We start from the raw sequence: 23,999 nt of genomic DNA on the forward strand, positions 1-23,999 counted from the left end.
CATGACCTCAGACTCAGGCACAAGGGCAAGGGGGGCGAAGGGGTCCTGCATCCAGTGACTGTATGGGAGGGTCAAGAAAGGGTGAGGAACTGGTGGTAATGACTACACACCACTTCTGGGAAGGATGACTATAATTCAAACTGAAAAGCTCGACCTGATATATGTAAACAGAGTATCATTATAACTATAGAAAATAACTCACTATGACTAATTACCAAATAAAAGAATTACTGTTGTTATTTTGAACCAAATGTCAGTTTACTTTTTTGGTTCTGTTTGATTATAGTAATAAACTCTATTCATGAATATGCATCTTCTATCATCCTTTTCCTCCTAATAAATGTGGCAGTCTGATAACAAAATGTATAAACAAAACAAGCAAGAAACAAGAGGTCACAGGAGGCTGGAATGATGACAGGGGAAGGAGGGTTGAGGTTTTTTGGACAGTGGGATATGGGTTTACAGGGCAGCAAGTGAGCCTGGCTTCAAGTCTGGGAAGTGGGTGAGGCTGGGACATGGCCAGAGGAGTCGGGAATGGAGCTCTGTTTCACTCCCTAGCATGGATCAGCTGGTGTTTGACCAACTTGGACCGCTGGCTGAAGGCTTTCCCACAAGCAGAGCAGTCGTAAGGCTTCACGCCGGTGTGGATCCTCTGGTGCTGGATGAGGACCGAACGCTGACTGAAGGCTTTCCCACACTCACTGCACTTATATGGCCTTTCACCAGTGTGGATTATCTGATGTTGAATAAGGTGTGAACTCTGGCTGAAGCCCTTACCACATTCGACACATGTGTATGGCTTCTCGCCAGTGTGAACTTTCTGGTGGTGAATAAGGTTTGAGCTTCGGTTGAAGGCTTTACCACACTGGTTACATTCATGAGGTTTCAATCCATTATGGATTCTCTGATGCTGAATGAGAGTTGAACTCTGGCTGAAGGTTTTTCCACATTCGGTACATTCATAGGGTTTCTCCCCAGTGTGAACGCGCTGGTGAAGGATAAGGTTGGAGCTCCTACCAAATGTTTTTCCACATTCCCGACACTCATAGGGTTTGTCACCAGTGTGCACACCCTGATGCTGAATGAGAGCCGAACTGTGGCTGAAGGCCTTCCCACAGATGCTACATTCATACGGCTTCTCTCCTGTGTGGATTATTTGGTGCTTTCTGAGCACTGAGCTGTAACTAAAGGCTTTTCCACACACATTACACACATGAGGTTTTTCTCCAGTGTGAATTCTTCGATGCTGAATGAGGCTCGAACTCTGACTGAAGGCCTTCCCACAGTCACTGCACTTATAGGGTTTCTCTCCAGTGTGAACCCTGTGATGCTTAATGAGGTTGGAGACCCGGCTGAATGGTTTGCCACACTCATTACACTCATAAGGTCTCTCTCCAGTGTGAACTCTCTGATGCTTCCTCAGGTGTGAGCTCTGGCTGAATGCTTTCCCACACTCATTACACTGGAAAGGCTTCTCACCTGTATGAATCCTATGGTGTTTAATGAGATTTGAGCTCCGCCTAAAGGCCTTCCCACATTCGTTGCACACATACGGCTTCTCTCCAGAATGAATTCTTTGATGCTGGATGAGGTTTGAGCTCCGCCTAAATGCCTTCCCACATTCACTGCATTCATAGGGTTTCTCACTCATGTGAGACTTCTGGTGCTTTTTAAGGCTTGAGTTCTGGCTGAAGGCTTTTCCACATTCATTGCATACGTAAGGCTTCTCACCACTGTGGTTAATCTGATGCCTAATGAGGTTAGAATGCACACTGAAGGTTTTCCTGCACTCGCTGCACTGGTAGGGTTTTACACTCACATGAGACCTCTGATGACTTTTAAGAAATGAATTCTGACTGAAGGATTTTCCACATTCATTGCATATGAAGGACTTCTGTCCAGCATGGATTGTCTGATGCTGGATAAGATCAGGGTTTCCTCTGAAGGTTTTCCCACAATCATTACATATGAGTGGGCTTTCGGCTACGTGAAGCCCTTCATGGCTAGTTAACTCCACACTGTGTTGGAAGCTGTGGCCACACATGTCATACATATGTGTTCTCTCTTCTGTAGGAATTCCCTGAGATGCCATTGGGTTTGGGCTCAGACTGAAGCTTCTCACAAAGTCATTACAGCCTAGCTCTTTCTCTAAGGTGCTGCTAAGGAGCACTGCCACTGGTGTGAAGCCCCGCTCCTGGTAGTGGGACTGCACCTGTTTCTCATTGTCAGGGGCTGCCCAATCTCCCTCCAGGACATCCTCACAGAGTTCTCCAAGCTCAGAAGCCTGGGAAAAATCACTGGTATAGTTTTCTGATACTTCTGCCTGTGATTCCAAATCCTCAGAAACTTCTCTCTTCTGAAGAAACTCCTTGTCCTCAGTCCTGGTGTCCCAATCTGAAATAACAAACACAGTCACTTGGAAGAAAACAGGAAAATACAGATGACACATCTGGGAACGTGGGACCCATTAGGGGTGGTAGTCCTAGATCTCTCAAGGGGGCCACAGAGGGGGCTGGGATGGCTTTGAGGGGACAAGGCTGCAGGGCATTCAACCTACAAGACTGACCCTCACTCCCCTGACCCATATCTCAGAAAATCACCTGTAGTCCCCCCACTGGCTCAGGCCAAAATCCTGCCCCTCAACTGTCCCTTTCCTGTCTCACAGCAGGTCATCAGCAAGTCTTGTGAGCTCTACCCTGGAGCGCCTCAAATGCAGGCACTCACCATTCCCACCATTACATGCCTTATGCTACATTGTTAAACACTCTACCGTTTTTTCTTTCCCACAATGTTTCTTGGGCCAGTATTTGTTTTCTTAGCACCAACTAATGGCATTCAAGCTTTGCCTCAGAAGTCGCCAGTACAGAGAGGCAGGCTCTCTGCTGGCAGGTGCAGAGGGACCTGTTCCGTTCAGAGAAGCAAGGGTGGTTCTGATTGCATAGTAGGCTAAGAACTGCAGTAGGGACTTGCCTAAAATATCAGATTCTGTCCCGTCAACAAAGAGGCCTTCAGAGACTGAGCCCTGTCCTGCCAAAGCAACGCTTACCCCCTAAAAGCTGCAATTCTAACCGGCATTAGCTGGACAATTCTGTGCCCTGGTACAATGTTTTAAGCTGCTGTGTCCATCTTTCTGAAGGCAGAAATGTGCACAACGTTCCTCATCACACTAGAAAGGCTCTGCCTGGGTGGCTCAGTCTGTTAAGCATTCGACTCTTGACTTCAGCCCAGGTAATGATCTCACGGTTCAGGCTTTGTGCTGACAGCTTGGAGGCTACTTGGGATTCTCTCTCTCTCTGCCCCTCACTTGCTCTCTCTCAAAATAAATAAAAAAAAACATTAAGGGAAAAAAATGCTCTGACACCTCTCCCTCTTCTCCCTTCACACCTGAAGGAACAAGGAAACCCTCACTCCCCTGGATCTCTCTCTCAAAGATCTTAAGTTTCTGTCTCATTCAAATGGAGACACCCAGACCACTCTGTTGCAGTTTTTTCCTGCCTGGATGTGTAGTAGTTTATCTGCCCTCCCACCTTTCCCTCCTGCCCAGACAGCCTAGTTACATCAGAGCATTTCAACATCCTCCCAGGCCCTTCCTGAGCTCACCCTCACCTTTGCTGTTATTCCCTGAGCAAGATGGATGCACTCACCTTACGATCTACCCCACTTGGAACATCCTCCCCAGATAGTCCTCATACTCTTTCCTTTACTTCTGCCTGGTCTCTGCTCAAACACACTTCACTGGGCATATCTTCTTTGACCATTGCCCCTTCTTGCTGTCTCCTGTACAGCCCTGATTGCTTCCTTACAGGGCTCCATGTCCTGGGACTGGGGCGGCTTCTGGCCATAGTCAGTAGTATTGAGTATGTGGGTGAAGGCCACCCCCCACTCTGCTTCCTTATGCTTATTGCCCTCTGACCTGCCCCTCAGTTCAGGCCAACACTGCCTTTCCCCACCTGCAAGTTCTAGAATCTAACACAACAGCATTCTGTGTCCCTGCCTCATCTGGACACTTCTATTCCCCTTGGAGCCACCAGTGATCTCAATGCAGACTTGGCCTGGCCACACAATCATCCTACCTGCCTGCCATGCCCACACATCTGGTAGTGACAGTTTATGCTCCAGACACACTGTGTAGTGGCATCCCCAGCTGGAAGCCCCTACACACTCCTTGCCCATTGCATGGAGTCTGTCCCAGACTCTTATGGAACTCAGCCACATGGCTGGCTTAACACATGGTGCCGTGCTTTACCCTTCTGCTGACCCTCGGGCAGACCCTTCATCACTTGCTGCACACAGGCTGACCATATTTTTCCATGAGTCTCAGTGCCCCTCAGGTCAGGAGCCCTGGCTCTGGGGTGTTTAGGAAATGTCCACATGATGCTGGGCCCTTAGGAGTAAAGGGGGGAGGGCTCAGCGAGGACTGCAGGGACAGACAGGGAGGCTGCTATGGGAAACAAAGGTCTGGACAGAATGGCCTAAGGCTCATTACGCCCTCCATGCCCCAGTGACTGACCTAGGGAGCCTCCCACCTTCTTCTGGCTGTGTGTGGAGAAGGGACCAGAAGGGGATGACATACAGGAGCCAATGAACCTTTTCCATAAATGGTTGGAGAGTACCCATTTTAGGCTTTGTGGCTGTATGGTCTTGGTTATATGGTCTGCTTTGTTACAACCCTGAAAAGAATGTCAAAACCATTCTTTGCTTGCAGGCCATTAAAAACAAAACAAAACAAAACAAAACAAAACAAAACAAAACAAAACTCCAATACTGGCTAGCTGGATCTGGCCTGTGGGTCACAGTTTGTTGACACTAAGATTCCTGTTGTGGCTCAGGAGATGGTGGCCATGAGGACTGATTTTCAGGCCCAAGCCACTGTTGACCTGGAAGCCTTTTATTGAAACAGGAGACAAAACTGGGTCCTACGGGTGAGGATGGTGAGATGTCACTTCTGATTTAGTCAATCTGATGTAATTCTGCTCTACAACTTAAGAACTGTTGGAAACGATGAAAGTGCCTCTTTTTAAAGGAAATATAAAATAAAAAAATGTGGTTTCCCTTAAGAAAATCTCTTTCTCTGAGACAGACAGAGACAGAAAGAGACTTGAAACCAAATGCAGCTGTTTGTACTGTCCTTGCCATTCCCATGACTGATCTCCACTAAAGAAAAGGGTGAGGACTCTGAGTCCTTCTAGAACACAACAAACTTACCAGTATTTCCTGAGAGGAAAAAAACACTCTTCAAAGATCTTTATCATAGGTGGCTTCCAGGTTTATGGAAAACAGCTTAGGTAAGTACCCAAGTCAAAGCCATGCTCATGTGACTACCGCACATGACTGTGGTGCACTGGCTACTGCTGGTGGCACAGCAGTGACCTCACCTAGCACCTCACTCAGCACCTGCCATACAGACTCCAAGTGGCATCATACTCAGCTGGGGGCTCCACTAGTATTCCATCTCCTGAGCAGCTTTCATCTCACTTTACTTCATTTATTGAGGTGACATTTACAAAAATTGTTTTAAATGAACATTTCAGTGGCACTTAGTACATTTACAATGTTGTGCAATGACCACCTCTATCACCAACCATTTCCATCACTCCAAAGTAAAGCATCTTACCCATTACAGTTTATCTTATCTCCCCTCCCCAACTCCTAGCAACCATCAATCTGCATTTTGCCTCTATACATTTATCTATTCCTGATTATCTCATAAGAATGGAATCCTCTTACATGTGACTTATGTCTGGATTCTTTCACTTAGTCTAATTCATCCACACTGTAGCATGAAGCAGTGTTTCATTAGTTTTTTGTTTTTTTTTTTGGATGAATAATACTCCATTGTATGGACATACTACATTTTGTTTATCCATTCATCCACTGATGGACATGAGAACTGTTTGCTTCTTTGGGCTACTGTGAACATTGCTTCAATAAATATGATATACATGTGTTTGAGTACCTGTCTTCAACTCTTTGGGTATGTATCTAGCATTGCTGGGTCCTATGATAATGCTTAAAAAAAATTTTTTTTTAATGTTTATTTTTGAGACAGAGAGAGCTCAAGCAGGGGAGGGGCAGAGAGAGAGGGTGACATAGAATCTGATACAGGCTACAGGTTCTGAGCTGTCAGCACAGAGCCTGACACAGGGCTCGAACCCACCAACTGCGAGATCATGACCTGAGCTGAAGTCCAATGCTCAACCGACTGAGCCACTCAGGCACCCATATGATAATGCTTTATTTAAACTTTTGAGCAACTGCCAAATTTTATTCCATAGTGGCTGCACCACTTTACATTCTCACCGGCAAAGTATGAGAGTTCCAATTTCTCTACATCCCTGAAAACACTTGCTATATATTTATTAAACCACCCTAGTAGATATGAAGTGGTAATCTTGTTGTGGTTTTGATTTGTATTTCTTAAACGACTGAATACATTTAAGCATCTTTTCATATGTTTTTTGGCCATTTGCATGTTTTCTTTTGGGAAGTGTTTATTCAAGTTCTTTGCCCATTTTAAAATTGGGTTGTCTTTTATTGTTGAGTTGTAAGAGTTCTTTTTTTTTTTTTTTTTTTTAAATACATTTTAGGACTTTATTATTTTCAAAATGTTTATTCATTTTGAGAGAGAGAGAGAGAGAGAGACAGAGAGGGGGAGAGGGAGAGAGGGAGAGAGGGAGAGAGAGAGAGAGAGAGAGAGAGAGAGAATGAGAATGAATCCTAAGCAGGCTCCATGTCATCAGCACTGAGCTTAACATGTGGCTCAATCTCACAAACCATGAGATCATGACCTGAGCCAAAATCAAGACTCAGATGCTTAACTGACTGAGCCACCCAGGCACTCTGAGTTGTAGTTCTTTATATATTCTGGGTACTAGACCCTTATCAGAAATACACTTGGCACAGAATTTTCACCCATTCTGTAGGATGTCTTTTTACTTTCTTGATAATGTCCTGTTTTGTTTTAATTTTATTTTAGAGAGAGAGAGAATGCATGAGTGGGGGAGATGGGAAGAGGGAGAGAGAGAATCTTAAGCAGGCTCCATGTTGATCTCATGACTCTGGGATCATGGCCTGATCTGAAAGTAAGAGTCAGATGTTCAATCGATTAAGCCACCCAGGCCTCCCAATAATGTCCTCTGATACCCAAAAGTTCTAAGTTATGATACAGTCCAACTTACCCATCTTTTTCTCTTACTGTTCATGCTTTGGTGTCATATTTAAGAATCTATTGCCAAACCCAAGGTCGTAAATTTACCTGTTTTCTTGTAAGAGTTTTATGACTTTATTACTTATATTTAGGTTGGTGGGCCATTTTAAGTTAATTTTTGTATACAGTATGAAGTAGGGGTCCCAGTTTATTCTTTTGCATGTGGATATCCACTTGTCCCAGCATCTTTTGTTGAAGAGTTATCTTTTCTCCCTGAATGGTCTTGGCATCCATGTTGAAAATCAATTTGTCATAAATGTCTGGGTTTATTTCTAGGCTCTCAATTCTATTCCATTGACCAAAATGTTTTGATTACTGCAGCTTTGTAGTAATTTTAGAAACTAGTAAGTATGAGTTCTCTCACTTTGTTCTCCCTTTTCAAGCTTGTTTTGACTGTTTAGGGCCTTTTGTAATTCTATCTGAATTTGAGGACTATTCAATTACTGCAAAAAAAAGGCCATTGGAATTTTGCTAGGATTTGTACTGAATTTGTAGATTGCTCTGGACAACATGGACATTTTAACACTGTTAAGTCCAACTCATGGACTTGATGTCTATTTAGGTATCTGTTAATTTTTGTCAAGGCTTTGTAATTCTCAACACACAAGTCTCTCACTTCCTTGGTTAAATTTATTTGTATTTGTTTTTTTCTTTTGATGCTATTAAATGATGCTAGCTGTGGGTACTTCACGAATGCCTTTTTACATGTTGAGGAGGTTCCCCTGTATTGAGTTTTCTGTTTTTTTTTTTTTTTTAATCACAGAGTGTTTATTTTGTCAAACACTTTTTCTGCATCGAGATGATTACATTCTATTAGTTCTATTCATTCTATTAATGTGGTAAGTGACATTGGTTTCGTTATGTTAAACTACCTTTAAACATTTTTTTTAAAGTTCATTTATTTTTGAGAGAAAGAGAGAGTGGGGGAGGAGCAGAGAGGGAGAGGGTGAGAATCCCAAGCTGGCTCTGTGCTGTCAGCATGGAACCTAGCACAGGGCTCAATCCCACGAACCGTGAGATCTTGACCTTAGCCAAAATCAAGAGTTGGACACTTAAATGACTGAGCCACCCAGGTGCTCCATGTTAAACTACCTTTGTATTCATTCCTGGGTTACATCCCACTTGGTCATGGGATGTATTCTTGAGTCACTCGGGTAATTTTTTTTGTTTTTAGGAATTTTTTTCATTGAGGCTATATGATTTGTTGGTGTAGAACTGTTAACAGTCTTCTTTTATACTCCTGTTTTGTAAGATTGGTAATAATGTACATTTCTGAATTTTTAAATTTTTGTGTCAGAGGTTTGTCAATTTTAATCTTTTTAAAAAACCCAACTTTTGATTTTGTTGAATCTCTACTGTTTTCTACTTTCTATTTCATTCATCTGTGCTCTAATGTTTATTATTTCCTTCCTTCTGTTACCTTTGGGTTTAGTTTCCTTTTTTTTTTTTTGGTAGTTCCTTAAGATATCAAATTAGGTTACTGCTATAAATTTCCCCTTTGGCACTACCTTCCTTGCATACCGTAACTTTTTGTTTGTTTTGTCTGCAGACATTTTCCAATTTCCTTTGATTTCTTCTTTGACCCCCTGGTTAAGAGTATGTTGTTTTATTTCTACATATTTGTGAATTTTTCAATTTTCCTGCTGTTATTGACTGGAAATAATACTTTACATGACTTCAACTGTTTTCAACTTATTAAAATTTATTTTTGGCCCTAACATATATGGTCTATGTTGGAGAATGTCCATATACACTTGAGAAGAGTATGTGCACTTTTGGGTGGTGTGTACATATATGTCTGTTAGGTCTGATTGATTTATTGTGTTGTTCAAGTACCCTATCTCATTATTGATCTTCTGTCTAGACGTTCTATCCATTTTTGGAAATGAGGTACTAAAGTCTCCAACTATTAATGTGGAACTATCCATTTCTCCCTTCAAATGTATATTTGCTTCATATATTTGGGAGTTCTCTTTTTGCATGTAGAAGTTTATAACATATCTTCCTGATGAATTGATTTCTTTTATCCAAACATAAGTTCCTTCTTTTCTCTTATAGTTTTTAACTTAGTTTATTTTGTGTGGTATTGTAGCATAGCTCTCTTTTGGTTACTATTTATTTGCATATAATATCTTTTTTTCACCTTTCATCTTAAACTTATTTGTGTCTTTGGATCTAAAGTAAGCCTCTTGTAGGGGCGCCTGGGTGGCTCAGTCGGTTAAGCGCCGACTTCAGCTCAGGTCACGATCTCGCGGTCTGTGAGTTCGAGCCCCGCATCGGGCTCTGGGCTGATGGCTCTGAGCCTGGAGCCTGCTTCCGGTTCTGTGTCTCCCTCTCTCTCTGCCCCTCCCCGTTCATGCTCTGTCTCTCTCTGTCTCATAAATAAACGTTAAAATTAAAAAAAAAAAAAAAATAAAGTAAGCCTCTTGTAGACATTATAGTTGGATCATGCTTTTTCATCCACTGTGTTAATATCAGCCTTTGGAGAGCTTAAGCCATTTACAATTAAAATAATTACTGATAAGAAAGGATGTACTGCATTTTGTTATTTATTTTTGGTATCTCACCTTTTTTTGTCCCTTGTTTCCTCTATTATTGTCTTCGTTTGTGTTATTTTTTGTAGTGTACCATCTTAATTTTCTTCTTTCTTCCTTTTATGTATATTTTAAAGATATTTTCTTAGTGGTACGATGGGGATTGTACAATGGGGACAATTAACATCCTAATATCCTGAAGCAATGTAGCATGGTCCCCCCATCCCAGCTGTTTTAGCTTTTATTCCTCCAGCTTTACTGAAACATAACTGACATACATCATCATATAAGTTTAATCACAATGTGATTATTTGTATACTGATACATGTACACTGTAAAATGATTACCATCATAAGGTTAGTGAACACATCCGTCACTTTACAGTTATCTTTTTTTTTTTTTTTTTTTAAGTGATCTCTATACCCAATGTGGGGTTTGAACTCATGACCCTGAATCGAACAGTCAGATGCTCTACTGACTGAGCCAGCCAGGCAACCCCTTTTATTGTGGTAAGAACTTTCAAGGTTTACTCTCTTAGCAATTTTCAAATATAGAATATAGTTAATTATAGTCACCATGCTGTACATAATATCCCCAGAATATAACCATCAAGTATGAACTGATATCAACTTAGCCACAGCAGCATACAAAAACTCTGCTCTTATACACCTCTGTTCCCTACTTTCATGTTGTCAGAAATGTATCTTTATACGTTGTGTTTAATAACACAGATTTATAATTATTTTTACAAATTTGTCTTTTAAATCATTTAGGAAATAAAAGTAGAGTTATAAACTAACAATACAATAATAGTAGTTTTTATAATTACCTATATAGTTACCTTTACCAGAGATTTTTATTTATTTATATAGCTTTTAGTCCCTACCCAGTGTCCTTTCATCTTAACCTGTAGGACCTTTAGCATTTCTTATAGGGCAGGTCCACTGGTAATAAACACCCTTAGCTTTTATCTGGAAATATCTAAGAATATCATTTTTTAAAGGGTAAATCTGCCAGATATGGAATTCTTGGTTGCCAGTTTTTTTCTGTCTCTCAGCACTTTAAATAGGTCATCCCACTGCCTTCCAACCTCCACGGGCTCTGATAAGAAACTGGCTACTGCTCTTATTCAGGATCTCTTATAAGGGACGGGTCACTTTTTTTGTTGTTTTCAAGATTCTGTCTTTTGACAATATGATTATGAGTCTTTGTGTGAATCTCTTCAAATTTATCCTAGTTGGGAGTTTGTTGCACTTTTTGAATGTATATATTCATATCTTTCATCAAATTTGAGACATTTTGGCCATTAATTCTTCATATATTCTTTCTGCCCCTTTCTCTCTTTTTTCCATAACGTGTATGTTGGTTTGACTGATGGTATTCCATAGGTCTATTAGGCCATGTTCATTTTTTTTCAACCTTTAGTCTTCCTGCTCCTCAGACTGAATAATTTCAACGGTTCCACCATCAAGTATGCTGATTCTTCAGGTTTGTCTGCTCAAATCTGCTGTTGAAACCCTCTAGTGAATCCATTTGTTATTGTACCTTTCAACTCTAGAAGTTCTGTTGTTTCTTTTTAGAATTATGTAACTATATATTGTGTAATTATATAAATCTAAAACCTCTAGGTATTTTATTTGCACATTGTTTTTCTGGTTTCTCTTAGTTACATGAGCACATTAAAGATAGCTGGTTTACAGTCTGTCAAGTATCTGTGCTTTTTTAGGGACACTTTCTGCCACTTAATTTTTTTTCCTTTGAAGGGCGAGCCTTATTTTCCTTTTTCTTTGTATTCTTTGTAATTTTTTGTTAAAAGCTGGACATTTGAATATTTATTGTGATAACTCTGTAAATCAGTCTCTCCCTCCTCCAGGGTTTGCTGTTCCTGATTGTTGAAGGCTACAATCATCTGTTCATCTAGTGACTTTTCAAACAAGTTTTGCAAACTAAAATAAGTCTGTCATGTGAGGTCACTGAGGCCTCTGTTTCTTTAGCTCGTGTTCAGCTAGTCTTTTGACAGAGATTTCCTTGAATGCTAACAGTAAAAGAAAAGTAATACCACTCTCCCATTTTTTATGCTGGGGTACTATTTGAATACTATATATAACTATCTTAGCTTTCTGCTTTTACTGAACTTAGAGATGATCCAGAGGTGAAGTTATGATTTTCAGAGGTCTTTTCAGAGCACATTTCCTGTCCTGGGCATGTATGTGGCTTTCTACATTCCCTGATATACTGGGGTGCTTTTGAAAGTCCTCATTTCCCCAGCTTTTCCTCCTAGGCTTTAGGTGGTTGACTGTACTGTTAAGTGATATCCTAGGTGGTTGGGGAAGGTAGTTCCCCTTAGAATGTTTTTGAGTCCACTACTTTTCTGCCCTGAGTAAGTTCTGAGTTAGGCAAAACAGAGACAAGCACTTTGCATCAATACTTTATCCTACCCCACATAGCTTAGGACAAACAAAATAATTTCTAAATAGGTCTTTTTTGCTCCCTTTGGAATCAGGGACCATGATCACACACTGGGAACATAAGCTGCTCACTTTACGACTGTTACTGAGCCAGGGAATGTTTGCGGACATGAGCAAGTAAAAGCACCACAGAGCTTTCCTATCATTTTTAAGTTGCCTTTTTCTTGATTTGGCATTCACTTGGTTGCTGTAAATCTATTTTCTAGATTCCTGACGAAGTTGGTCCTGGCAGTTTCTGCTTGTTTTTGTGGAGGACTGGGTATTTGGAACCACCTACTCCACCATTTAGTTCCACAAGTAGCTTTTTATTTTTTTAAATGTTTGTTTGTTTATTTAGAGAGAGTGAGTAGGGGAGGGGCAGAGAGACAGGAAGAGAGAATCCCAAGCAGGACTCCATGCTGTCAGCACAGAGCCCAACATGTGGCTTAATCCCATGAACCATGAGATCATGACCTAAGCCAAAATCAAGGGTCAGATGCTTAACCGACTGAGCCACCGAGGCTCCCCTCCCCTCACAGTGGCTTTTAAAACATGCGCCTAGGTGGCTCAGTCAGTTATGCGACTGACTTGGGCTCAGGTCATGATCTCGTGGTTTGTGAGCTGGAGTTCCATATCGGGGTCTGTGCTGACAGCTCAGAGCCTGGAGTCTGCTTCAGATTCTTTCCTTGATCCCTCTCTCTCTTCCGCTACCCTGTTCATACCCTTTCTCAAAAAAAAAAAATAAAAACATTAAAAAAAATTTAAAACATAAGTTACCATCAATCTGTTCTTTTTTAATGGAGCAGGGTTTGGCCTCTCTCACCATTCTCTGCCTAGCATACCCTTAATCACTCGGTTCACAGTCTGCCTCTGTGTGGGACAGTCAGCAGACCTGTCTCTCAGGGCTACTTCACTTCCTGGGACCTCATCATGTCTCTCATCCCCTAACACTCTCCTGCTCCAAAACACCCAGGACTGCCTTGTACCACCTCTGCTTATTGGGGAAGGTCACTGAGAGGATGCGACCACTGGTTGACTTACGAGCTGAATCCAGGCAATTGGAGGCCCCTCATCCTCTCACTTGTCCTTGGATGTACATACTGCTTGCCTTCCCTGCTCCCAGAAGCTGCCCCAAGGACAGACCCTTGAGACAGTGATATGGTGCTGAGACCATCTGGACAGTACATATGACTAAACCCAGTTAAGGCCCCTATATCAACTTTTAAGATTTGGCAGGCAGGTGCTGGGATTTACTTGTATTGCAGCCACTCATGACAAGCTTAAGTAAGTTCTCTTGCTTATTAAACTGCCACCTACCAATTGGGGTGGCCTGCCTTGTTATTCAGCTTCTCCTTCCCCTCCATGTATAGGGGCCAGTTTAGGTTATACCCAGGAAGTTAGTTGTCAAGGTCTGTCAACCAACACTGCCATTATCCCAACCTTCCCTGGTCATACAGAGTCTGTACATTGCCCGGATGTCCTGAGAATAACCATAGGTCCCTGTATTTAAGAGTGCCTTTTGTAAAATAGCCAACATCAGATCCCGGTAAGGAAAGTGAACACTACTATCCACCCTAATCACTGCTGAGAGGTCCATGAAAAAGGCAAGCTAGTTGAGGGATCTTTGGAAAAGGACTCTAGCAGTGTTCTGAAGTGGATGAGAGTGGCTGAGCAGTGTGAACACAGCCAGAAGGGAGCAGGACGAAAGCCTGAATTAGGGCAGTACCTGAATCAGGTAGGGCAGTAACTGAATCAGGCAGTACCTACCTGCCTGAATGCAGGCAACCATCATTAGCCTGGAAGTTGGGCTGGGCAGGCCTCAGCTGGTGACCATCATACCACACCCCTCCAGGTCAGGTGGGGGAAACATGTGTCCTGCTCTGGCACCAAGACAGCCTGGGGCCAGGCCAAATTCCGTTCTGATCTCTAGCCCTGGCCCTCAAGTCCATGAGGCACCCTATCCCTAATGATGACATGGTTGCCTTCTAGGGGTAAGCACAGGGTGACATGGATAAAGTCCCTCTAGAATGAGGGCACCAGTGGGGGACTTGCTCCCAGTACCTGGCCGCTGATGGTGAGAGGGGGTGGTTCCTGGCTCAGTGTAGTCACAGCAGTGGGGATCACGGAGTGTTGATCCAGGGTGGGTCACAGCAGGAGCATCACTCACACACGCCTGGGCTGCAGGGATCCAAGGGGATGGTCTAGGAACTGAGGGCTCCATTTCTGCCTCTTCAGAGCGAGCTCTGAGGCTGGGCATGGCTGGGACCTGGAGACCAACAAGGATGTAGGTGAATGTGCAGGGGGCCTAGCTCCAGGGATCCATCCTCCCACCAGGTAGGGGTGTCTTTTTCTACTCCTACAGACTAAGACCAGAGGAGGGCCTGCTGCTAGGTCTCAGGAAGGGGTAAGATGCTGACCCCAGGGCAAGGTGAGCACAGTGTCCCCCTAGAAGGGATCCTGCCATGATAGAATAGTCCCACAAAACCTGCACCCACCATGGGCCCACCCCTAATTCCTGACACAATGTCCTGAAGGTGGACCATCTGATCCATTCATGGCGGACCACCATGGTATCTGAGTTGTGTCCTCCTGGCAGCATCCACAGTGGGTATCCTGTCTTCCCACTCTACCAGTGGCTCCCTCCCAGGCTTCTCCTTATCTCCCTCTTCATGTTCGTACCCCAGGGTTCACTTTTGAACCTATACCAATTTCTTTGATTAAGGAAGGCATCAAGACCCTTATGTGAAGATTCCCAAGCTTGGGCTCATCTCCAGCTCTAAATGCTCCTTCTGAGAAGATAAAATATTCTCAATGACACATGATGGGTCTGAGTTAGTGATTTCCCCCACCGCTCCCACTGCCCTGTCTCTTCAAATGCACCATGCTCTGCTCAGTGGCCCACACGTTTGTGGCAATACCCCTTGGCCCCTTATTCACACTGAACCATTGATAGATTATAATGACCCCTCTGTCCTTCAGAGACTGAGAAGACAAATCAGGAAATGCTGGCAGAAGCCCACTGTGGACACTACTTGCTTACTGGGTAGTGGGAAGTATCAGCCTTCCCAGTTGTGTTGTTTTGTTTTATAAGGCAAATGCCTGAATTAAGCTTTGATTGCTGAGGCATCCACTGCAAAGAGGCATCGATTTCAAAGATGGTTATTGGAGAATAAATGCATTGCCAGCCACTGGACTAGATAAAAAGCCTGGCTGCCTCCCCTGACTGAGCCTCCTTTTAGCAATCTCGGTTGATTCTGATAACTGGTCATTTGGGTCACTCGTCATTTTTCTCTTCCTGAACTTTAAATTCCCACTCTTATGTTTTAAATTCACCAATAAAGAGTAGCCTACAAAACCCTAGGTGTCCACCTTCAACTCCAATAAAAGCAGAAGCCTAGGCCCATGCACTTCTCTCATTACTTGCCACCTCACTGTGTGGCTCCAGGTGTGCTAATCTATAGGCCCTTGTTTTCAAAGTTTCCTGATGGTTTTTGTTGCAGGTAAGAACCACAAGGGTTGATCCAACCAAATCATTGGTTTTTGACAGGCTGAGACCGCAGGAAACAGAGGAGGAAGGAGGAAGGAGGAACACAGCCAGAAGGGAGCAGGACGAAAGCCTGAATTAGGGCAGTACCTGAATCAGGTAGGGCAGTAACTGAATCAGGCAGTACCTACCTGCCTGAATGCAGGCAACCATCATTAGCCTGGAAGTTGGGAAGCCTGGAAGAAGGAGGAAACAGAGGAAGGAGCAGCACCCTGGGGCAGGGAGGCATTTAAACCAGGCCCAGGGAAAAGGGCTTAGGCAATGCCTGGTTAGAGAGGTAGGAGAAGATGGGGCAAAGATGTGGACAGAGCTCAGAGGCAGGGTCATTGGGATAGAGACTATCAGGGCCCTTGGCTGCCTGAGTGGTGAGGCACCGGCCACATTTCTATATTAGGACAGACAGAACTAACCTGACACTGGTGCTCAGGGGAATGGCACAGACAAGATTCAAAGCAGGGACAGCACTGACTTAAGGTGTCTGTCTATGCAGCAGCAGAACAGAGCAGATGCTGCTTCCATGGGGGGAATCTTCACTCTCCCTCTTCCAAGGGGAGACTCAGTCATTTGCAATATTCATTCAGTTCACTTTATTTTAAAGTTCATTTATTTTGAGAAAGAGAGTTTGCATGCAGGAGGGGCAGAGAGAGAGGGGGAGGGAGAGAGAGAATCCCAAGCAGGCTCCGCACTGTTAGCATGGAGCCTGATGTGGGGTTTGAACTCGTGAACCCTGAGGTCATGACTTGAGCTGAAATCAAGAGTTAGACACTTAACTGACTGAGCCACCCAGGCGCCCCAGTTCATTTTATTTTAAAATTCTTGAAGGCGCACCTAGGTAGCACAGTTGGTTAAGCATCCTACTTTTGACCTAGGCTCAGGTCGTGATATCACAGTTCCTGAGTTTGAACCCCGCACTGGCGTCTCCTCTGATCGTGCAGAGCCTGTTTGGGATTCTGTCTCTCCTCTCCTGCTTATGCGTGTGTTTGCTCTCTCTTGCTTTCAAAATAAATAAATAAACTTAAAAAAATAAAATAAAATTCTTGAAATTATCATCACTGTCACTGAATGGAGGCACAATCATATGGCTCAAATATGAACAGGCAAAAAAGAACTTCCTGGCCAGCCACTGAGTTCCCCTTCCCAGTTGTTAATGTATCCTTCCAGAATAGTCTATGCTCATTTTACACCTTGTTTTTCTCACCTCAGTATATGTGGGAACTTGCCCAGGAGGCTATAAACCCAATCTATTGGGTCAATCTATGGTAAACAGAACGTCCCTCAACACCCATGTCCACATCCCACTCCCCGGAACCTGTGGATATGATACACTACACAGCAAAAGAGACTTTGCAGAGAGAATTAGCTTGGTGGACCCAATCTAATTACATGAGCCATTGCTGGCTCTGAGATGCAAGGTCTCTGTGCAAAGATTGGGACCTCAAGAGCTAAGGACAGTCAGCAAGGAAACAGACACTTCAGTTCAATAACCCCAAAGGATTCGATTCTGCCAACAAGCCTGGAAGCAGATTCTCTCAGCTAAGAGCCCAACAGGGTGCTGAGCAGAGACAACTGGGAAAGACAAGCAGACAGCAGCCCACTGCAGGCATCCACAGGATGGACACGGCTCATCCCTCAGCCCCACTCACGTGGAGGAGAATAAATTCCTCTCTCCTCAGAGCTTCTTCGCCACCTGAAGAGTGAATCCATCACCCGAGGCCTCCAGGCGACAAGCGACAACCTCACTTCTCATGCAGCTCAGTACAGTTCTGACGTTCGCACCCAAGTCCAGAGGCCTCTCCCGAACCCCAACCCCCCATGCGCCAGACACCGCACCCCTGCCCCGTCGCCTAAGGCAGCTTCGCCACGCAGCTTTGAGGCAGGCTCCGGGGCGGGTCAGGATCGGCCGTCCTGGGCACCCTCTGGGGGGCGCCCCTCAGGCCCGCTCCGGGGAGGGGCCTCCGAGGCCCCAACCCCGCCCAGGCCGAGCCGCCCGCCTGCCCCTCTTCCCACGACGCCCCGCCTAGACCACCCGTGGCCGGCACCCACCGCTGGGGTATCGGAGTCACGCGGGAGCGCGGTCCAAAACGTGGGGGTTTCGCCGGCTCGAACGCCCCACTCCGGGTAATCTCTCCCGGCACCGCCGCAGAAGTACTGCGGCTGGGCCCCGAGACGGACCCCGGAAGTCCCTCTCCCGACTTCCGGGCCAACGTCGTCGCTCTAGGCGGCCGGAGGCCAGAGCGACTTGGTGGTCCCGCCCCTGGTCCGGCGCGGAGGTGGAGCTCCCTAGCTTTCCTGCTTCAGAGTCGACCGAGCCACCAGTGCGGTGGCGACTAAATGTGAAAATACGACGGTTAGAAATGCAGAAGAATGAGCCGTGCCGCTGTAGTGAGACTTGGATGCCCAATTCCTGGAATCAAACAGACTGCAGCTTGATGAAAACATGAGGGCGCACGTGGTAGAACTGAATCCCTAAATCAGTAAATGATGGGGCAGATAGATGGAAAAACTGAAATTCCTTACATAGATAATACACATTTAGTGGGAGTGTCCATGGAACATTTACAGAAGTTGATTATACACTTAGACATTAAGAATACGAGTTTTAAGGTATGTATTTGACAGGCAATTATCAAAGTTAGAAATATATAAAGTTGACTTAAAAAAGTCAGTATTGGAATTTACAAATAGCCTACATAACTTTTTAATAAAAAATGATACTAGCTAGAAAAGTACAGATAATGCATAAAGCAACGAAAAGCGAAACACTTAATTCTCAAACCTATGGGACCTAGTATAACGTGTAAAAGATATAAAATTCACTGAATATTTTTCGGAGAAAAATATATAATGTATTGATAAAATAAAGGAAATTAAAAAAAAAGGAAGTTGTCAAGTTTTAATGTTTGTAGGCCCTGCATGGACTCTCATGGAAGCTATATTTTAACATCATAGTCATCAAAACTTCAAAGCATGAGCTCAGTTTCTACCCTGAACACATCATAGTCTGCTTCATTTATAAATAACCTAAAAGGAAGCATTCCAAATATAAAGAGAAAAGCAAAACCAAAACCTTTCCAGTTCCCATAAGATTAAGGTCATACAGCTCTGCATATACTAAAAAGATAATCTCTGTAACTTTCTGAAATGATTTTTGTCCAATGATTTGTAACTAACTTCTTATTAAAAAAAAAAAAAAGTATATAACCCTGCACCAAATATTCTTTCCCAGGAGCACTCTCTTCTTTGTTGTTGTTATGGGACATAAAACTGTCTTTTTTTTAAAGTTTATTTATTTTGTGTGAGAGAGAATCCCAAGCAGGCTCTGCACTGACAGTGTGGAGCACAATGTGGGGCTCGAACTTATGAACCTGTAAGATCATGACCTGAGTTGAAATCAAGCATTGGAGGCTTAATGGACTGAGCCACCCAGGTGTCCTGGAGGACTCTCTTCTTTGTGAATATTGTGTACCCAGGGCAGCTGTCCTAATTTGGACTCAGATAAAACTCGCTTTTTAAAAAAAAAAAAAAATTTTTTTTAACATTTATTTATTTTTGAGACAGAGAGAGACAGAGCATGAACGGGGGAGGGGCAGAGAGAGAGGGAGACACAGAATTGGAAGCAGGCTCCAGGCTCTGGGCCATCAGCCCAGAACCTGACGCGGGGCTCGAACTCACGGACCGCAAGATCGTGACCTGAGCTGAAGTCGGACGCTCAACCGACTGAGCCACCCAGGCGCCCCAAAACTCGCTTTTTTAAAGAGATTCTAAACGTTTTGTTAATATTGCGTGCATTTGATGAAATTAGAAAAAGGAACAATACATTGCTCTGCACCAGCAATAACCAACAAGAAAATGTAACAAAAAATGAAATGTACTCCACGATAGCAACAAAAACCATAAAATATTTGGTAATTAACAACGAGCACTCAAGACGTCTGGTGAACACTTTGAAACTGTAGTATAGGACACAGAACGTGATGTTAGTCAATAGAGAGGTATTTCTTGTTCTTGGATCAGGTAATTTAATATTTCAAAGATGTAAATTCCTCCCCACCCCCAATTTAACCTATAAATTCACTGCAATCTAGTCAAAGTTCTACTTGGTTAGGAGGAAACTCAAAATGTGCGTGGAAAAAGAAAAATCATTGAATAGCCAAATCAACCTAAAAAGGGAAAGAGGAGGATGTGCTATTAGTATTGACAGAAGAAAACACAGACAGCAGAAGCAGGACAGTGAAGAGATCAGTGTCAGACTTCTGTGGAGGTAGAAATTCAATAGATGATAATTCTGGCACCACAATCAATGGCAAAAGAGTGGGTGGGTTCTTTAGTAGAAGGTACTGAGAAAATGAGCTCACTCAATGGAGAAAAACAGAACCAGATCCCTACCTAACAACACGTGCAATGTTAGTCTCTAAATGAATTAAAGACGTGATATGAACAGAAATGAGGTTAGCAGAAAAACTACACAGGAAATATTTTGAAACCCTGGGATGAAAGAGATGCTCTGCTGATCAGCTATCAGAGAAAGACAAATAAATGACAGTGAGATATGACTTCATACTGCTGGGTTGGAGAACTTAGAAGCCTGGATCACGCTAGTGTTAGCACTTGAGGTTCAAATATTTTTCTCTTATGTAAAATCACAAATTTTATGGCAGGTTCCCTAGGCAGTGATCAAGGACCCAAGTGCCTCCCCTGAGGATGTTCTGCCCGCTGATTTGGAGGAGAGAAGAACAGATCATAGGGATAATGAGCTGCTTCTGCCACAGTCTTTCCATGTGGTCACCTGCTGCACCAGGATGCAGCCCCTGGTCAAGAGGAAAAACCCAAAGTTCTGTCCAATCCCAAATGCAGCTCAGCCCAGTCCCTCTGGACAAGGTACAGGCTCTCCAACAGGTTCTATCACTGAAGGGCCAGTTGTGTGCTGCCCCCCACCCCCCCCCCCCAACCTGGAGTGTGGAAAAGGAGGAGAATGGGAAACACACAGCAGCATTCAAACTCTGCTTGGCACTGTCCAAGGTAAGTCTGACACGTGGTTATTTAAATAAAACTGTGTAGGGGAACCTGGGTGGCTCAGTTGGTTAAGTATCTGACTCTTGATTTCAGCCCAAGCCCACGGTTTGTGAGTTCGAGCCCCACATTGGGTTCTGTGCTGACTTCACAGAGCCTACTTTGAATTCTCTGTCTCCTTCTGTCTCTGGACAGAACCCTATCACCCAAACTCAGCTGGGAGGAACTCCCTGGACTTTGGGCCTCATTAGGTCTGACTTTACTTTCTGGGGTGTGTCCTTGTCCATAATCTTCATGGTCAACTGCAAAGGAATGTGAGAGGCTGCCCTAGCCACAGCTGCCTAGCTTTGCAGGGGCTTCCTGATTGACAGCTGGGTCCCTGGGTCAGCTTCTTACATACATACTCCCACTCAGCTCCACATGCAAAGGCCTCATCTAGTCATGGGTTTAAGCCTGAGGATTCTTGTCTTTTATTTGTTGGTCTCTATATGCTCATCATCCTTCTCTGCCTCTCCAGCTCAAGGTGGCTACCTTGAGGCCACTTGCACCGCCAACTGTCCCTCAAATATTTGCAGAATGACCTTCCACAAGCAAGACACAGGCCCACTCTCTTGACTGGGTTGTCTTCACATGTATTGGATCTGGTGCAGTCAGAAGAGCCTTCTGCTTGGAAGGACTAGCACTTGGTTTAATGCTGGACCGACCCCTGTTATCTGGCTAAGAACTCAGGATTTGAGAGGAATGTGGGGCACACACTTGGCTGCCTTTTCAGAGCCTTGCTTTCTCAAAGCTTCATGTGGGGTTCAGAAGCAACTGGTATTTTCAACCTGAAAATGTGGAATTGGCTTTGGAACTAGGCTGTGGGTAGAGGCTGGAAGAGTTTTGCTAGTAATGTGGATGTTGAGGGTGATTCCGGTGAGAACTCAGAAAGAAAATGGGAGTGATGTAGAGAAAGCTTCCATCTTCTTAGAGAATACATAAATAATCATGAGTAGAATGTCAGAAGAAATATGAATGGTAGAGGCCTTTCTGATGAGTCTCACATGGAAACAAGAAACATGTTATTGAAAACTGGAGGAAAGGTGATCCTGGTTATAAAGTGGCAAAGAACTTGGCTGAATTGTGTTCGTGTTCTAACATTTTGTGGAAGGTAGAACTTGTAAGCAATTAAATTGGATATTTAGCTGAGGAGGTCTTTTTTAAACAAAGCCAGTTTTTTTTTAAGTGTATTTATTTTGAGAGAGGGAACACACATGAACAGGAGAGGGGCAGAGAGAGAGGGAGAGAGGGCATCCCAAGCAGGCTTTACTCTGTCACTGCAAATCTGGATTCAAGGCTCACTCTCACAAACCATGAGATCATGACCTGAGCTGAAATCAAGAGTTGAATGCTTAACTGACTGAGCCACCCAAGTGTCCCTAGCTGAGGATATTTCTAAGCAATATTTCTAAGTATTGAAGGAGTGCCTTGTTTCCTCCTGACTTCTTATAATAAAATGCAAGAAGGGAGTGATGAATTGAAGAAGGCATTGTTAAGGAAAAAGGAATAAGAACATAAAAAATTGGAAAATTCTCAGCCTGTCCATATTGCAAAAAAAAAAAAAAAAAAAAAAAAGTGTGTTCAGAAGAGAACAGCAGGAATGTGGCTGGATTATGACTTGATAAAGAGCTTATGGGACATGAGCAAAAACACTTACAACTTTCATTGAAGTGGACAGAGATGGGATAAAATGAAGGAAGGTTGTTAGACTTCTAAGATCCTATAGGACTGAACCACAGGGCTACTTGGCTACAAATGTGCACTATTCTGCAAGACAAGTGAAGAATGACCCTAAAGCTGATACAGAGATCACCAAAGCTGTCTTCAAAGGGGGTGCCTATTACCTTGGTTTCAATGGGCCTGGAGCCTTGGGCAGGCTCTGCAGGACTTTCTGGAGACTTCAGGATGCCACCTGTTTGGCAGAGCCACAGAGGAAAGACTGCTGCCCTGGTGGATCTGGAAGGCAGAGCCCTGAACCTGTAAGGATTATTCTTGAGCCTTAAATATAGTGATATTTTCCCTGCTAGGTTTTCAATTTGCTTGGAACTCATCACCCCTTTCTTCCTCCCAATTCTCTCTTTTGGAATGGGAATTTTTTTTCTGTGCCTGCCCCATCATTGTCATTTTGAAGTATATAACTTACCTGGTTTCATAGGTTCTCAGCTGAAGAGGAATTTTGCCTCAGGATTCATACCTCAGGTGTCACTTATATCTGACATAGATGATATTTAAATTTTAATGTTTATTTATTTTTAGAGAGAAAAAGACAGAGCATGAGTAGGGGAGGGAGGCAGAGAGTGAGGGAGACACAGAATCTGAAGTAGGCTCCAGGCTCTGAGCTATCAGCACAGAGCCAGACTGGGGCTTGAACTCACAAACTGTGAGATCATGACCTGAGCCAAAGTCAGGTGCTTAACTGACTGAACCACCCAGGCACCCCTGACACAGATGATATTTAGATGAGACTTTGGAATTTAGACTTTAAAGTTGATGACTCTTAACTTAATTAGTTAAGACTTTTGAGACTGTAGGAATGGAAATAATGTATTTTGCATGCAAGAAGGACACGAATTTTGAGGGGCCATGGAGGGAGTGCTATGGAATGAATGTTTGTGTCTCCCAAGTTCATATGTTGAAGCCCTGATCCCCTATGTGATAGCATTTGGAAGTGGGAAATTTGGAAGATAATTTGGTTACATGAAGTCATGAGGATGGGATGCCTGTGATAGGATAAGTATCTTTATAAGAAGAAGAAGAGTATGCTCTGCTTGTGCTATCTCTCTCTCTTTCTCCACTCCCTCTCAGTCACACTCTTGCTCTCTGTCATGTGAGGACATGGTGAGAAAGCAGCCATCTTCAAGTCAGGAAAAGGGCCCTCATCAAGAACCTGATCACGATGGCACCCTGATCTTGGACTTCCCAGCCTCTAGAACTGTGAGAAATAAATGTTTGTTGTTTAAGTCACCCAATCTATTGTATTTTGTAATAGAAGCCAAGCTAAGACACTAGTCAACTTTACTTGAAATCTGGGTCTTGGGGTGCCTCGGTAGTACAGTCAGTTAAGGGTCGACTTTGGCTCAGGTCATGAGCTCACAACTCGTGAATTCAAGCCCCACATTGGGCTCTGTGCTGACAGCTCAGAGCCTGGAATCTGCTTCAGATTCTGTGTCTCCTCTCTCTGCCCCTTCCCTGCTCATGCTCTGTCTGTCTCTCTCTCT

At 43.8% G+C, this 23,999-nt stretch overlaps 1 protein-coding gene across 2 annotated transcripts; it reads right to left on the reverse strand.

Moving 5' to 3' along the window:
- Positions 1 to 219: 219 nt before the first annotated feature.
- Positions 220 to 17,914, reverse strand: ZNF16 (zinc finger protein 16). 2 transcript variants are annotated; one of them, XM_060611489.3, is made up of 3 exons: positions 17,776 to 17,914; positions 14,250 to 14,454; positions 220 to 2,394 (listed from the first exon to the last, which is right to left on the reverse strand). In XM_060611489.3, the coding sequence occupies exons 2-3, from the start codon at positions 14,443 to 14,445 to the stop codon at positions 548 to 550; spliced, it is 2,043 nt and encodes a 680-aa protein (XP_060467472.1). In that variant the 5' UTR covers positions 14,446 to 14,454; positions 17,776 to 17,914; the 3' UTR covers positions 220 to 547. The 2 variants fall into 2 exon arrangements, with proteins under 2 accessions (XP_060467472.1, XP_060467473.1); XM_060611490.3 differs by lacking the exon at positions 17,776 to 17,914 and adding an exon at positions 17,376 to 17,765.
- Positions 17,915 to 23,999: the final 6,085 nt, after the last annotated feature.

Source organism: Panthera onca, chromosome F2, assembly GCF_046562875.1.
Source record: "Panthera onca isolate mPanOnc1 chromosome F2, mPanOnc1 haplotype 2, whole genome shotgun sequence".
NCBI classification, from domain to species: domain Eukaryota; kingdom Metazoa; phylum Chordata; class Mammalia; order Carnivora; family Felidae; genus Panthera; species Panthera onca.

Coding starts and splice junctions, on each gene's coding strand:
- ZNF16 (XM_060611489.3), bottom strand. CDS start 14,445: ATGCCCAGCCTCAGAGCTCGCTCTGAAGAGGCAGAAATGGAGCCCTCA. Junction 2,395..14,249: donor CTCTCACCATCAGCGGCCAG/GTACTGGGAGCA, acceptor TTGTTATTTCAG/ATTGGGACACCAGGACTGAG.